The sequence below is a fragment of the Cotesia typhae genome, unplaced genomic scaffold (genome assembly GCF_013202065.1).
Source record: "Cotesia typhae breed Kobodo isofemale line unplaced genomic scaffold, CoteBio_Ctyphae contig_44, whole genome shotgun sequence".
Lineage (NCBI taxonomy): Eukaryota > Metazoa > Arthropoda > Insecta > Hymenoptera > Braconidae > Cotesia > Cotesia typhae.
The window spans coordinates 3836719-3854871 of record NW_027423753.1 but is presented as its reverse complement, the minus strand read 5'-3'; the positions used below and the strand labels follow the sequence as shown (position 1 = coordinate 3854871).

The following is an 18153-nucleotide window of genomic DNA, read 5'->3' as shown; positions in this document are numbered from 1 at the left end:
GTAAGTAAACTATTCGTTATGTGATCGGTCAAATATATCATAAGCATAAAAATATATATAATACCATACCATCATTCAGACATAAAATGCGATATTTGTTAAATTAAGTTATCACTGAGGATGTAATAATCGAAATCGAGCTTTTAGAGTCCCAAATTCTAAACATACTTTACAAACAATTTCGTAAGACTAAAAATACCTCATAGTACACATAACTCCACCCTGAATTCTCTAATAAACTAAGCCGACAATTAATCATCTACAAAGTAAGAACAGATTTATAAATTAATAACAAAGCAGTTAAAAGTCGTTCATATGACAAATAATTTTCAGAAGCATTCTCGGTTACAAAATTCAAAGACATTAATTAACCTAAGTACATTTTCATAGACTCACACATTTCTGCCCACAGGTAGAAAGTATAGTCGAGAAATATCTAACAGATAGGAAAGTTAAATTCGCCGCAGAGATTCCTCGGAGTTTGAAATTCCGGCGAAACGGACACACTGTTCCAAATAAAAGCATACTCTAACCCTGGTACTGAGATGTCTTGTGTCTTACAACGACTAGAATCTACTGTGGTGCATCTTCATACCTCGGGGACAGAGACAATTATGGAGAATTTATTCTAGTCTCTCGACATAAACTCTAACTTATACTTACATTTACGCTTGAGCTTAAATTTTATATAAAATATATCCGTTAGACACTCTATTTAGTAGCGGTTAGTTACGGTAAAATATACTTGAGCATAAATGATATAAAATGTTATAAATTAACAACCATCTCTTAAATTAATACAACATATTGTCAACAACATTAACAAATCAATCTACATTCACATAAAATACTTTGGTCATTAATTCTAAGGGCTATTATTAGACACTACTCAAGTGTTTATCATTTTTTTCTCGGTTGTATATCAGTATATTATATATACATATATGATGTGAAAAAAAAATATCAAAGGAAGAATTTTAATTTATAAAACCGAGATAAAATGTTGTTATTTAATATGAATTATAATCTATGTGCATTAAAGAGGCGACGGATTGTCGACTGTTTTTTTCAGATTTTTTTTTTTTTTTTTTTTTGAGTCAACTTTGTGTCTTGCGTCCGGTAAACATCATAAACCTCGAAGGATAATGCGCGACCCCATTTAATGTCCCACTCAATATAAATTATATCTTCACTAGTACTCATCATCCAAATGTAATGGTTGTTGAACAAAAATTATTTCCGACGCTAATGATCAACGGGGGATTTTCAGTGATGTCTTTTTTTTATCTGACTTCTTTTTCTCGATGACTATTATACTTGGTTATATTTATGTATGTGATTGATATTTATAGAATTAAAAAAAAGTTACGGATGCCGGGTAAGTAGTAGGAGATACAAAAGTATTTTTACGCCGGCCGGAAGGTATTTTTGTATTATTTACTTATTTTTGTTTTACCCAGGTTATATAAATTATTGTGATGAAATTAGTTAATTTGAATTGTCTCTAGTTAGTTAAAAGGATCGTAAATCAATAGATCATTGACTTCTTTGGGTTTTTTATTTAGTTTTATATTTTTAGATTATTATGTTTGTTTATAAAATTCTGAAGTTAGATACTTTGTGGAGTAAATCTATTAACATTTATAGTCCTCAATAAGAAGATAGATTTATTTTGGCGAATTATCTTTCAACATTTCTTGAGAAAAAATATTACTGGGTAAAAAGTTTAGAAAATCCAAAAGTACATGGCTCATAATATCATTTGCTTCGCTTATGAGGCATGCAAAAAAAATTGACATAGGAGATTTCATGTTAAATTAACTACTTTCTATGAATTACATCAAAAACGTCTGTCAAGAAATTTTTTTTCCTAAATAAAAAAAAAAACAAATTTTTCAAAAAAATATTTTTTTTCTTTAAGCCATAACTTTTCCTAAAATTGATAATTGGCATAGTTTGTTTTTAAAATTTTTTTGTTTGCATATACTTTTGAAAAAAAAATATTTAAAATTATCTTTATGATTTTTTGTTCAAATTTTCTGAAATATCCAAAAATTTATAAATAATTCAACGTAAATAATTTTCTAATTTTTTATTCATCAATTAAACAATATTTTCTTTGTTCAACTAGACTTATTTCACAAAACATGACTCTTGAAAAAATAAAGACAGTTTCGAAAAATGTTCTTGTATTTTTTTTTCAAAAACTGTATTTATTGAAAACAAAAAAAAATTTTCAATGTTTTTTTTTCAAAAGTTCTGTCATTTTTCTCCTTTTTATCGCTGTAAAATAATTAAAACTGCAAAAAACAATTTTTTTCATGTAATCCGTCAGCTTAACAAAAAGTACAAAATGAAACAACACCTATAAAAAATCTATAGTGCTTAAATGGAATTAAAAAAAAAATACTGTTTCAAAGAGGAACCAGCGTGAATATTATTAACTATTAAATAATATTCAATATGAAAATTTAACTAAGAAAACTCTCTCTATCGCATTATTCATAATTAACAATCAGCAATTTTGAATATTTAATAATTCGGACAATACTGTCGAGCTCGATTATTCCACTGAAGAATTTTCCACAATCGTTCATTGATTTGAGAGTAAAAAAATTATCAACCAATAATTAATAGGATTCATAACAATACCGGTAATTTTAATAATCGAAGCGACTCAACTGCGATCAAAAATGAGTAATAAATAACAATGACTAAGTGCTCAATCAATATCGTTGAATATTTTATTTACGCTAATAATGCATTTGAAAAATTGAACAAATTTTGCCGAAAAATCTCCGTAAAAATAATGTTATGATTTATTTTGTAATTGAAAAAAAAAACAAACATGAAAACTTCAACGTCATTCACTAAAATAAAATTTCTCTTCCGAATTTATTGCGCTAAAAAAAGCAATATATTGCGATCCATGGCAATTAAATAACGAGCCATTAATAACTTAAATTTAACAATTCGGATTTTCGATAAAATATTTTCAACGTTGTACGTGCTCGACCTAATTTACTTATGTATTTTATTTTTTCGCTCCAGATACTTTTTGTGTGCCCGGTACGCATACTTTTGCTCTACTCGCCCAGAAAAGCTAATTCTGGTTAAATTTAATATAAAAGTGTTTTAAAAACTCGTTATAATTAAGAAAGAAATTACCTTTAATTTTTCTAACTTTTTACAATTCTTTTATTATGATATAAATACTATTAACGAAATTACTACATGCCGAAAGATGAAAAACATCCTCATCGTTCATAGTTTAAAAAATAAATTAATGAGATCTTAATGAATTCTTATCCAGGAATTATGAGGGCAGGTCAGAGCAAAATGGGACACCATGTCAATACGGCATATTTTAGTCGAAGTAGGCTTCTTTTTTTTTTTTTTTTTTTTTTTTTTTACTGGAGTTCATTATTTGCGCTTTCAGTATTACGTACATGAAAAATTGAGTTAGTTACGTCAATTGAAATATAAACTTACAATTACTGGGATTTGCTAGAAGCAATAATTTAGTTATCAGTTGATTAGAAATTACAAATTGGATGCTTTTGCATATCAAGACCTTTGAAAAAAAAAAAAATTGATTTGATTAAAAAAAAAAATAATGTTCTTCGAAGTCAAGTTTGATTTTATCCCACGAAGATAATATTCTTCGCTGAAGTTAAGAAATATCTGTCTGCCAAGAAAAAGAATGAAGATAAATTCTTGTTTTAAAACAATCAGTTTTTTTTTTTTTTTTTTTTTTTTTTTTTAAGAATAATTAAGAGAATCAATAAAAATTATTTACAAATAATAAATAAAAAAAATTATATCAAAAAAGGTGCTGACAATTGACGTGGTGAATTTTTGTAAACACAATAACTCTATTCGCTATCATCATGAATTAGCTTAATTTTTTTTCAATAGGTTCAAAAGTTCCTTAGGAAAAACCGCAATAAGGAATCTTTTAAAATTGGAATTTTGAGTTCCGCTTTTAACAGGGGCTGTGTTTGGGCATTTTCTGAGATATTTTGGGGGGAGAGGATTTATTTGATTTTCATAGAATTTTTGAGCAGAAGCTTAGTTTAGACATTTCCGCTGAAAATTAAAAATTTGACGGAAATCGCCCAATTAAATCTGCTGTTAAAAATTCAATGAAAATCAAATAAATCCTCTCCCGCTAAAATATCTCAGGAAATGCTCAAAGTCAGCCCCTGTTAACAGCAGAACTCAAAATTCCAATTTTAAAAGATTCTTCACGGAAATTACATTTTGACACACCCTAATATACAAGCAAAAGAATTGAAATTATTGAAAAAAATTTAAATTTCATGTTTTTCAATTATTTTTAATCAGTATTTTTATACAGAGAAAAATAGTCCCCTGTTGTATCAATGTCTTTCGAAAAGAAAATAATTAAGCTAATAAAATCCACAGTGAATTCTCTCAATAATCCGAAAGCGACCACGATTGCCGTCTATATTCACCTATTTGGTGTCGGACGTGAAAAATACGAACAGTCCGGAAACTGGATGGTCGTCGAGCGAAAGAAGGTTACTATTCTAACAAAAGCTCCAAACTAAAAATAAGAAAGTTATATCTGTATACAGATATAAAAGTCAAGGGACCTTTTTCGTGTACGTGAGGAAACGTAGCACGTGATAAAGTTCCCAATGACTTTTCCGTTATCATCAGTTAATATAATAAAAATTCTTGAGACATTCCTTCGAAACGAGATGACGATTAGATCTTTTCTTTTTTAACATTTGCTGCTCTTTATATCTCCTCTAGTGCAATTCAATAGCACTCCTTACAACTTGTACTTATTTTGAAATTAACTTTTAATAGACCATTTAAAGTTGAGGCGTGACCAAGCACGTGCCATATAGTTACACCAGAGCAACTATCAGGAATCCAAAAAATCTCATTTTTATTGCGTTATTTATTTTTTTTCTGTCGTTTTTGTAATGTCAGTTGACTCAAGAAAGTCATTTTTGAGCTTTTATCGTAAACCTCTTTCAGACTTAACGATACCGCTGTTGAGATACCGACTTTAAATAAGCACAATGTTTGCATTTGTATGTAACGTTACATTATATAGTTCAATGTTCGTTTTTGTCTTGCTCGTTACTTGTTACTCGGTATCTCATACTCATACTCAGTAACAGAGTCGAAACCAGGGATAAGATACTTGACAATCTTTTGAGGTCCACAGAAGTGATATATAGCCAAAGAAACGCCTGAATTCAACCAAGAAAAATATAACTTTTGAGCATATGAGAATATATGTTTCTTACTTTGTTGAGTAAATTATTTTTTACGGCCAAAAAGCTTTTCTTTTACTTTGTTTCTCGCGTTTTTCAGCTCAATAGAAATTTTATATTAGTTCTCATGTCAACACATTTTTGTTTACTACTGTAACTAAAGTTATTTATGACAAATCAGTAGTATTCTAATAATAAATAATGTTTTCATATTATGATATGACCATTTGTTATTTGATTACGATATTTTGCGAATTATCGTATTATTATTTTTTAAAAAAGTATTTTTTTTTTTTTTAAGTCATGAGGCCATAACAGCACAAATTAGAAGCATTTTTCTACGCGCAGTCGCATTGTGATTTATTGTTTGTCTTGGATCTTCGGGATCGCAAAAGTTATATTTAGCGAATACATGAGAGAGTAAGTGTAAGTTGGGCGTAGTGATATGTCTATGTGGAGGTACAGTAATATAAGAGTAAAGAAGATAAGTTGAGCTTAATGTTTTGAAGATAAAATAAGAAAGAAGGATATGAAGAAGAAAATATATTTCATTGTGTAATCCCCACAGGAAGAATGTTGTGCTGATGTCCGTCGCCCGCCCAAAGCGAGATCACTGAAGAATAAGAAGAAGAAAAAGAAAATGTAAGGGAAACGGTGTGAGTTTCATGCTAAAATATTTAGATTCTTTATTGTATTTTGCTGAATTCATGTTTCTGATGTACTTCAAACTTTAAATTCTACATTTTATATTACACATGTTTTTTATAGTCCAGAGATCAAAGGATACATTGTTATGCATGTTTAATCTTGTTTTAATGCAATAAAAATTAATTTTAATGGATTAGTATTAAGCTATCCATGATATGTTCTTTGAATGTTAATCGAGATATTTCATTCAATTTGAAATTTATATTAATATACGAAAAAATAAAAAAATTGATTGATTCAAGAGCAATCTTCTTGATTCATAAAAAAATTATTTCGAATAGAGCCAATTGCTTCGATTCAAAAATTTTTTGTAAGTTAAATTTTGAGGAGACTATTTTCCTTGAATCAAGTACTCCTGAAAAAATTTTTTGATATGACAAATATTCATATCTGTTCTGATACGGTCAAACATGTTTCTGTCAGGCTATATATCGATACTGTCATTCTAATACGTCATATCCCACATTCAGAAAATTTTACAGCAGACGGTAAAAATGGTTAATATTTAACATTGATTAAATGGGATTCAACGGATGAAAATATTTATTTAAAAATAGTTATTAAACTATTTGACCTTAAAATTTTAAATATGTACGGAAAGAACAAGATGACACTGGATATCATCCCAGATTATACTGAGTATAATTCAGATTATACTGAGCATAATCCAGATATCACCCAGTATAATCTGGATTATACTATCTACTATCTGACAATTTTTTTCACTACAGATATCACTGAGTATAATCTGGGATGATATCCAGTGTCATCTTGTTCTTTCCGTGTAGCTTACATAATATTGTTATGATTTTATTTTAAAAAAAATCAATTTGTCAAATTTTGTGGGATACATCGTATTAGAATGACAGTACCGATTTGAAAATAAAAAAATAATTTATTATAATTTTTTTATAAAAATACTTTGGAAACTAACCAGTGGGGGATATAATTCCCGTAAGTGAAAGTGTAGTATGCACTGCACATGTTCGACACATGGATCAATTTCGAGAAAAAAATAAGCAGGAAAATAATATCCCTCGAGAAGTAAGCGTCGTGGGGGTCACTACTGTGGTCATAAAAAAAGAGAAAAAGTAGTAAGTAGTGTAAATATAAATAAAGAAAGCCAAGACACTTGGACATATTTATTTATACATAAAGTATCTTTATTGCAGCTGAAGTTTGAGTACTTTTTTTTTAAATCTTCTTAAACATCTTCCCAACATAATATAACACTTGGTTCTGTTTATTATCGTCACAGATATTCATTTGCCACCAAGACTCAACTAATCCCTACGGTCGACGCTCGACGCTCGCCGGAGTATTACACATTTTAAACTCGGGAATTCAGCAAGTGGTATTTTGTTTACATGAACCTGTCGCAAAAGCCAGATTGTCGGGGACCGACAAATGAACAGATTCATCTTCTGTCGTGGTTTCACTCTATTTAAATGTAATAGGTATAGCTTAACCGTTCTTTTTTTGTTTATTCAGGTGATAATTATAATATATCGCTTTGATTTATCATTCTTTTGAACGCTCACATTCGACGGTTCAAAAAATACTTGGCTTTTGACGATTTACAACAAGCAGTTTTATGTTGAATACTTAAAAAAAAATTTTTTTTGTTTTTTTTTTTTAAACAATTTTTTTTTTCCAATTGACGCTCAATTTGTTGAATTAAAAATAAAAATGTTGTTTACTGTAGTCAACTTTCACTGTCATCTGTACTTGACGTTTATCCGCAGCTAAGTCCAGTATTATTTTTTTATGTTTTTTTTTTATTTTATAGATTAAGCCCAAGATATATTTTTATATATTTTACCGGTTTATGTAAATATAAATATATTTTATTCAGAAAGATAAATTTTGAAAATCAGGTCGAACCATTCTTTTAATAGACAATTTGCGCGATTAATAAAGATTTACTTTTATGATCGGGATTTTTACTGCAATAATAAACGCTAGTGATTTATTTCAAAAGACTATTGTTTGGGATGAAAATAATAACGTTTAAATAAAAATAAATTCTGATTATACTTTTGCACGACTCTCAATGCGAGGTATTAGAGAAAGCTCTATGATCAAAAAATTTTTTTCGCTTTTAATATCATCATAAGCGCAATGTTCAATAAAAAAAAAAGTTAGTTCAATAAGTTGGTCCAAATAAAAATTTAATAAATTTTTATAATTGCGCATGAACCAAATACGTGGCTTACTAAATACAAATAAGCGTTTATTAAAATTTAATAAAACTGTCTCAGTGTATTTATACAGATATCTATATATAATAACCGTGTAATTTCGCAAAAGTCTGGTGTACAATTGAGAATTTCTGGTTTATTATACTGCGATAATCGAGTCGTGATGCGAATACGGAAGTCTGCAGTTGAGTGAATGCAATTCCGGGTCTTTATTTGACGATTAAATTTCACGGATTTTTTTTTTTTTTTTTGAATTATATTTTTATTTTTAATGCTATGACTAAACCCATTATCGAGTTCATCAAAAATCCTCGTATATATGTATTTAGATTTTTGTCGTTCTCGGAGTAAAGTTTAAATATAGTTGGGTTACTGCTTTTTTCACAAGATTATTTGCTCAAAGAAAAGAGCGTACTGCCTCACTTTTAATTTTCTTAGTCAAAGTTGAAGATTATAAAGAGCGAATAAAATCACGCTAAAAAAAAGTAAGCTAAATAATGAATTTCCTTACCATATTATCCGTAGCGATATGACTCGCCGAGTTTCCTGATGACCGGTTTCCTTGAAGAAGAGCTTCTAAGCTTTCGATGTATTCAATCGCATTTCTTAATATTTCAACTTTAGGTAGTCGCTGGTTTGGATTGTTACTTGTGCGTCTTTTTAGCACTTCAAAGGCTTCATTTACCTGTAAATATATTAATAAATTTAAAAAAAGTACCATTCGGCAGCCGAAATGGAAGTAGATTTCATAATGAATAGAAAAAAAAAAAACTACTAGGATTGTATACAAAAAAAAATAAAAAGTTGTTTACGTATGAAATCTACTAAAACGAGTGCAATAGCAAATTTCACATTTGGCGTAGCGAAATAGGACTTAATTTTAAGACTACATAAATAAGATGGTATTCAAATTGAAGCTTATTTGAAAAGCTTTCAGATGCAATTTCCAGAGATTCAATAAGTTATCCCATTCCAAAGTTATTCAAGTTAGAAAGTGAAGAAATATATTTTTGAAAATTATCAATTTTCTTAGTGGAAAATTAAAAATCTTAATTCAAAAATACAAGATGAGGTATTTTTTTTTGTTCAAAAATTTTTTCTCTGGTGTCAAGTTATTTTTTTATCAGTGTATTGTTTTCAATATTCTTCTCTTTTGTAAAGAGACGTTTCAGCGATTATCCGCTCTCCGTCGGAGATTTTAAATGCTAAGTTTTATAAAGAAAATATCAATGTGCATTTATTAAAATATCAAACCTAATGTTGAAGTTAAATCAAACCCTTTTTGTTATAAAATAGTAATAGTAATTCATAACTAACATTTTAGTAATAAACGGATGCAAATAATGGAAGCTTCTATTTGAATGAATATTAAGTTATAGCGAATTTCATCACATCACCAATCAAGCTAAATGAGATTCTATTCCCAACCGATGGCAGTACACATTTAACAAGTTCACGAACCTTCGAACTAGTACTCAGATACTATCTAATTATCAAGTTTGATGGGATGATAAGGGATGTGGAACGGCATACAAACTAGATTTTATTGGGATTCTGACTACTTAAACTCAAGTTTAATTTAACTCAACGTCGCTCCAAAATTACTTTTAATCGTAAACAATGACTGTTCCAATCTGACGCGTTTTAATTCCATCATCTTTTAGTATATTTGCTGTGTAATTGAACTTGCAACTTTTATCTTCGTTTTGTTGGTCAACTTTAAAGAAAATTTACTTCTTAAAACTACCCATTATTTGAAAATAGAAAAACATCAACCAATACCACACGGAAAAAAACAGCAATGATTACTTTTTGTACGTTATACTCAGTAGTATTTTGAAAAAAAAAAAATGAGGTTGAAATGCTTGAGACAGTACAGAGCGCTATGTAAAAACTGCTCTCTGCACATTAATTACATTTTAAAACACTACGGAGTACTGCACGAAACAGTAATCTTTGCTGTTTTTTTTTTTTTTTTTTTTTCGTGCATATCATGAATATAAATGACAAATTACCAAATTTCGCCGTCCTCACTGATATCAACATTGGTTCAACTAACCGAATGAACAAAAAGATAATAAACAACTTAAAATGAGCTCTAAAAGAAAATGATCCAAGTAGACAATAAAAAACTGTAATCGTAATGAAGACATAAAATTTAATGGAAGCTATTACTGTATTCGAGTAGTATCGGTAATAATTTTATGCTTACACTGTTTCCATAGCCAAGTTTTATAGTTTGCACAATTACCGACTTGAACAGCTCGCAAATAAATTGTTAAATAAGTATTCAAACTAATGTTTTAAACTTTATGGTTGCTTTCAACGGTTTATTATCTCGTAAATGGGTATACATGGTAATGAACCTCGGACATATGTTACACAAGCTCAGCTATTCTATGAATAACTCCCTTTAAATTCCACAGCGCTCTCTTTTAATTAACGAAATTCTTCACTAATTTTTCTGTTTTTAGAAGCTGTCTAACTCAATTAATTTTTTTTTTTTTTTTTTTTTTTTTTTTGAAAAATAATGGAAATTTTTAAATTCATTCAGTATTTAACTTTCTCTATAACCGATTTTTTGTCATAAGATTCATTAATGATAAAGGTAAAAAAGAGGCAAACAGAATTTTTTGATCGTAAAGCTCACTTTAATGCTTCGGATTAAGAGTAGAGCAAAAATTTAATATTGATTATTTTTTTTTTTTTTTGTTTATCTGTAGTTGCTCTTTGAAGTTTCATCAAATTCTTAACAGTACTCTCTAATCAACAGTCTTACTTTAAGATGATTTGCTACTGAGCACTTCCTTGGAAAATCTTAACAAATTTCTAATACATTTTCCCAAGATTCCAATTCTTACACACCAAAATATTTATGTCCATAGAATAATATTATTTTTAAAAATTAATTTTTGCTACAATTTTATTTAATCCAAAAAAAATTTTTCTTTAATTAAATATTGTTCTATTGACATTAGTAATTAAAAAATTAACGAAGAAAGGTGGCAAAAGCGCGCTATTGTGTACTGTTGTTGGTAACAACGTTTATTACTAGCCAGAGCGCTAACACGACACAAATATACAAATACGAAACGTAAACAAAAACATAGAATAAAATAATTCGAGTTTTTTAATCAGCATGTGGACGGTAACAAAATGAAAAACGAATATTGAAATATAAATTAAATTCTAAATCTGTTCATAATTGTAAGGATAAGAATTATTCTGAATAATTAAAATTTCCCGGAGTTCAGTTTTGAAATAAGAACCATTGTTTTACTTTAACAAAGAGCTTATTTATCATTGGTTTTTAATTCAATCAACCACTAAACAAATTTTTATTAAATTAAAAATTTTAATTGTCGTCCAAATATTTAGAAAAAATAAATAATTGAAACTTATAACAAATTACTTTTTTTATCACAAATATAGTCTGACATTTTTTCTACAAGTACTCAATATTCATTATTGGACTTCATTAAAAGTTATCTGTCATTAAATTTCAATGAAAATTGGCTTCTGTAGTTATGATTTTTAATTAATTACAAAATAAATTAAATTCGTTGGAAAGTTAGCCACTTTGTGGAAAAATTAATTAATGAAACTACTAATTAAAATTTTAATAATTCATTGACTAATGTAAGCAAAGTATTCAATTACAAAATAATTTTCAAAAGCCCTTTAGTTAAAAACGTATTTTTAGTAAAAATAGACTTTCATTCAAAAATGAAATGATATTTTTAATTTTTAATAAGTTTAAAAAAATGTCATGGAACATGAGTAGTTTTTAGGATGTAACGGAAAAAAACGTTAATATTTGATGGAACTAACCTTTCTCAAGCGCCTTCTCTCGCGTAATGTGGCGGCTCTCCTCCTGTCAACAGTAACAGTTTTTTTCTTGCAAGCTTTACACGCCCACAGAAGACATCTACGGGCGCCGTGGGGTGAAGTTGCGTCTAATACATGGGGATGTGGTACATGTTCAATACCCTGCTCACTTTCGTTAGTTTCATCGCCATCTGCCGAAGCCGATTCGGGATCTGCTGACGCATCGGCTGACACCACTGACGAAGCATCGTCGGAGTCTGGTATGTAGCGAAATTGAGGTCTGCACAGAAAATTACCATAACATCTTGTTAATATTTAGATTGCTTTCAAGAATTCAAATTATAATCTAACATAGAGATACCATTTAATTTAAATTTTATCCATTTATTCTTCAGAATATTTTCAAACATTAAAATAAAATATCAGAAATTTTACTTTAAAAAGTGTTTTATTTTTTTTAACCATTTAATACTTTAAGTATTAATTTTAGTCTATTTTTCCTCAAAATTTTTGCTTGTGTTTATATTTTATCAGAGGTTCAGACATTTCAAGATCCACGGTGGCGTATAAAACGTACAACGACTATTTCATTAATTAATAAAAAGCTTTAATTTTTTGTTGATCTGTTTAAGTTCAAAAACGAACCACAATTATGGATTACAGTGGTTTAATCCCGAAAACCACTACAGGGCTAGTCAGTGTTAGTGACTAGTGTCACCTCTGCCACATATCGTCCTTAATTGTTAGAACAATCAGTGTAAAAATGATATACTGTGCATAAACCCCCATACTACGCTAACTCAGAAATATGCAGCACCCACCAAAATCATCTCAATCAAATTTGCCGTCCTAAAACGGCAATACCAAAGTTTGTGCTTTTGGATAATAAGTTAATACATTATTATGTGAACTTGAGATCTTCCTGCCCATCTGTCGGCACTTTTAAAATTATATTTTAAGTATTTTTAAGAGTCTATTAAAAAAACGTGAAATTGCAGTTTTTTAGAGCGTTAAAAGCTTACCGATTTGACAAATGGCGACGAATTTGACTAATTATCCACATCCTCTCTAATCTTTTATGATACCGTTCAAATTAAAACTTATCATTCACACCGATAAAAATATTTATCAATCGCTAATAAATTCATTTTTTTTTAAATATTTAGTAACAGTTAATAAATTTTTTTTTGACTGTATGTGTCTTGTTTACGGTACAATGTAAAGATCTTCCGTAACCAAATAATGTCATACCCTTTTATAATGAAGATACGATGCACTAACAATTTTTTTTTTTCATAAGGAAATAATAAATGTAAAAAATCATTTTTTTTTTTTTTTAATAAAAAGTATCCTATGTTACTTCTAATACCTCTAAGAACATTTATAACATTAGTAGCGATGTAAAAGTAGAATTTTTACTCTAACTTTTCATTCAAGGGTTTAAAAAAATGTTAATTTACAGTTAATAAGTATTCATTAATATTTAATAAATATTTTTTAACTATTAACGAATATTTATTAATTATAATTATATTACATTTAATAACTTGAAACTATGAAAATAACCGTAGCTTCAAATCTAAACATTTACAGCGTACCCGAAAAATTACGATGTAAACATTGTGGAAAATGTTTCTTACACCGTTAATTTTGATAGAAACTATTGTGGAGGTGATGATAATAAATTTTTAACTTACATTATAATTTTCAATGCATTAAACATAAAATTATTTTTAATTATTTGTCAAGTGCAAAAACAAAAAATAATTAGGCCTAAAAATTGCGCGAAAAATTGAGAATACTCACTAACCCTGCTTATTATTTGTACTAAAAATATAAAACCAATATTTTAATACGATAAGTAGAATAATGATATGTAGTATGCTTAAAGAGTGTGTGTATAAAGTGAAAACAGTTTAAAGGCCAATAAACCAATCGTCAGTCTCTTGACACACCAGAGATCAAGTTAATCCTTATACTTATATCCACTCGACATCGTGATACTGAATACACTTTCGATCCTACTTTCGCTGGTGCACCGATAAATGTGTCAGCTAGACAATTCTAAGGCCAAGAAAAATAACCTCACAATATTTTTTCTTTATTATCTTCTTAAACATCACTAAAAAACTAAATAAATAAACTATAACAAGAAATAAAAAATCTCAGTATTATTCACTGCGATCTTGCGATCTTAATGATATTTTTCTTTATTTAATTACTGATATTAATATTAGTCACCTGAAGTCACTTTATGACTGACGAGAATCACGAATTATAAATATAAAAATTTTGGCTTGGCTATTTTTTGATATTTTTAATCACAGGAGACATACTTAGGGTGCTTTTGAAATAAATTCAAAAAATGATATCGCTATGATAGAATCAATTGTCAATAATTTAACCAAAAATGTCACAAAAAAAACTTATAGAACTAACAAACTATTTTAAATTCCTCCAAAAACAACAAAAAATTTACTATCACCAAAAAATATATAATATATATCGATTTTATAATAAATATTTGTCCGTTACAAAATTTTTCTTATTCTTTTAATTATATAGATTGATATTTGGCGTATAAAAACATTCAAATATTCAAAACAAAAAAAATAAATAGACAAATTTTATTTAGCTTAAAATTGAAATCTATTTAGTACTACTTCAAAAACTTATTGCAATAAATTAATTATTGTTAAAAAGGATTAAAAAATGAAATTGATACAAGTGCAAAAATTTTGTACCAAGAAAATCATTTTAAGGAATTAATCATCTTGAACAATGCAGAATAATTTTGAATCAAGTAAAATTTTGAACGAAGAACAATTTCTCAGTTCAAATTAACTTTTTTGAATCAAGTTAATTTTTTATCATTGTATGAAACCTTGAAAAGACAAAAAATTTAAGGAGACTTTTCTAATGATACTAAATTTAACTAAAAAAATTTAATTTGTCACAATTAATTTGGAGGAAAAAATTTCTTTGACGTCTTAATTGCATAATTAAAAATGATTATAGATGAGACACAAGTTGACATAAGACCATGAAACCCGATGAAATAGTCATACCGATAGTGGCCAGAAGAAACACTTTCCGGGGAGGTTGAACTGTCGGCACTTCTTGTCCTCGTATGGTGACTATTACAGTCATCATTTCTGACAGGTACGTAGCCCTGCAAGAACTCATTGTCCGGATTGTTGTAAAAATGCCTACGGTGCGAGTGGTATCCATCATAAGAAGCCCGACTGTCGTACGCATAACCCCCGACGTCTGTCATCAGGGTCATCATTTCACGGTGAAATTTTTTTTTTTTTTTTTCAAATAATTTATCACTTGTAAAATTCAATCACTGCACTGCAATTGAAAATTTATAAAATAACACTGTAAAAAATTCACTAAAGGTCAACACATTAAAGTAATAACAAAGTCTATGCTTTATAAAAAGCCGAAATATTAGTTATTAGTGTATGTTTACACAAACCGAAAAGCCAAGTCTGAAACGTGAGTAAAAGCTCGAGCTTACGCTAGTAAGACACTAGTTCGAGTAATGTCCCCGTCTAAGGCACATGGCCTTAGTTTTCTTCTTAGTCTTGAGTAAAGTTTTAAGTTTTAAGTGTGCTCATCTGATCTTTGAGCGAAGGTCTCTCTTCTCTCTCGTGATCTCATACCCGACGTATGCTCGTCTTTTGGCACCCTGGATGCTCCTCCAAGGGGGGGAATACATAAGTGTGGATATTTACGTGTTACATGTGTCACAGTCACAGCCCAGTCCCGACTATTTTTAAAATTCCCGGCCAATCGAAAACTCTGAAAATTAACTTAGACCCACCGTAGGCCCCGCCTACTACCTTGTCATAGATGCATTAGTTTGCCAGAATTTCCTACATGGGCTGGGTCTTAATCATTAATTTAAGTTTATATCTTTTAGCTCGTTTGATTTTCGTTATTCGGGCGTTTTAATAGTCTGGCTATACTACGATTCGCATCATTCTTCCACTCACTGATTCATCCTACCCTCAAGCCTCACTTAATTCAGTGAATGGATCAAACAATTCTAACAGATACATTCATTTTACCAATCTCTAATTATTTCTGTTTTCTTGCCAATTTAGTTTTTTATTTTTTAAAGAAAAGAAAAATTTTATTTTATTCATTTTAATTTATTATTTTTGGATCATCTTTTTTCTGGAAAAAATTTCTCCATAAAACTATAGAAAGCCGACTTTCATATCTAGATGTAGAATTGTGCACATCAATTAACATAGTACATTAAAAAAAAAATATTTCAGAAAATTAAAAACTAATGCCTGGTAAGCTCCTTAGAATTAAAAAAGTCAATTTTAGTTTCAGAGGTTTTCATTAATATAAACAACATTTATATATACATTATATTATCACAATCCATTTATAGAATGTTTTGTTTTCCTTCCCTGCTCTTTGACTCACTCAAATTTGAACAGTTGATAGAAGAAAATGAATAGTACTTACAAGTAATGCTTCTCAGAGTGTGAGAAAAAATCATTTTTACGAAAAAGTTATTTTTACTTTAGAAACTGAACTCTCTTGTAAAGAAACGATTCAGTGATCATGAGCCATCTGTCGGAAATTTTTGAAAATAACTTTATTTAAAAAATTGCATATGGATTGATCATATGCACTGATAATAAAATTAACTTTACCCAAGAGCCAAAATCTTGAACTAAGAATACCGTTTTGAAGAAAATGACTTTCTTGAGTTAAAAGTATAAATTCTTTAAACAAGAAAATTTTCTTAGATCAAGAATATAATAATTTCTTAACTCAAGGAAATCATTTTCTTCAAAATGGTATTCTTGGTTCAAGAGTTTGGCTCTTGAGTCAAGTTAATTTTTTTATCAGTGTGAAACTTGATACGGGAATTCGAGTCATATCAGGACTTATCAAGTCAAATATATGGCTGAAAATGACGAATTTTCATAGCAAGACATAAATGAATTATTTTTTCTAGAAATTATATATAATAACAGAATAATTAAAAGACTATCTTAATTTTATTATAAGAGTTAAAAGCTTGTATCAAAAATAAATCAAACAATGACATTTTTTTGAACATTAATTTTGATGAAAATGATGATGGTTATTAAAGTGATGAATTAATATTAGCAAGTATGTAAAATGTGAGTAGCAATTTACAAGTTTTATTTTGGCTTTTGGGGTGTTCTTTTGGTCTTGACGTCTGTCGACAAAATGTTTAAAAACGTGTAGGGAGTACGTCAATTGAGAAGGTGTGCATGGCAGATTCGGGGAATTAGAATGGTCTATTGAGCGTCGAATAAAATCTAAAATTATCTTGGCAATAATCCAGAAGACCAGACACAGAAAACCGAGTTTGAGGTTGTACATTGCTGGTTATCGTCACACGCCAATCACGGGAAAATTTATACATCTCATTTTTCATACGACAAACTTTACCGGTCTGTCAATAAAATTAAAATTTTATTTATTCTAGATAGCTTATCTACGAACGGACTCGTGATTTATTTCCATCGACAAAATATAATATAATTGTGTGGATATTTATTAACAACTCGCACTGTTTTTTATTTTATTTTGTACTAGAAAGTTTATTGTGATTAATTTCTTTTAATTTTCAATAAAATATCAATGACAAATTTTTTTTTATTTATAAGGCACATTTTCCCATTTTTTTTTTTTCTATCATTGAATTGTACTTTTATCAATCATTTAAACGTTAAAAAAAAAAAAAAAAAAGCAATTGAACATCCAAATGTAAAGTAAATTTCTTAGAATATTCAAAAACTTGCAGTTTTTAGTTGAACAAATGCAATAGCAATCGAGATTCGATCGAATAAATATTAAAAAAAAAAAAAAAAAACAGAAAGTAACAATAACAAGAGAAAAAAGTAATCTTAACAAAGATCAAAAGAAAACTAACATACAGAAAAGAAAAAGAAAAATGAAAAAAATAAAGAACAACTTATTCTTGAAAATGGAAAACTATTAAACGTAAATGGGAATCTAAAAATTGGAAAAGAAAATTAAGATTTGGAGAGAAAATACTTAAGTACGGAAAGAAAAAAGAGAAAAACGAAAAATGAAAACAAAAATAGAACAAACTGAAATACTTCTACTTCAAAATTTTATCACAATCTATTGGCATT

The 18153-nt window shown here is 28.5% G+C and overlaps 1 protein-coding gene across 1 annotated transcript in view; it reads right to left on the bottom strand.

Moving 5' to 3' along the window:
- The window catches only part of Nau (myogenic-determination protein nautilus), a 39934-nt gene extending 24444 nt beyond the window's left edge, over nt 1-15490 (bottom strand). Inside the window, exons 1-3 of the mRNA XM_074245042.1 lie at nt 15061-15490; nt 11996-12272; nt 8676-8849 (exon numbers count right to left, since the gene is read on the bottom strand). Coding sequence (XP_074101143.1) covers nt 8676-8849; nt 11996-12272; nt 15061-15281 — 672 coding nt within the window. The 5' untranslated portion in view covers nt 15282-15490. The remainder of the gene's footprint in view (nt 1-8675; nt 8850-11995; nt 12273-15060) is intronic.
- Nucleotides 15491-18153: the final 2663 nt, after the last annotated feature.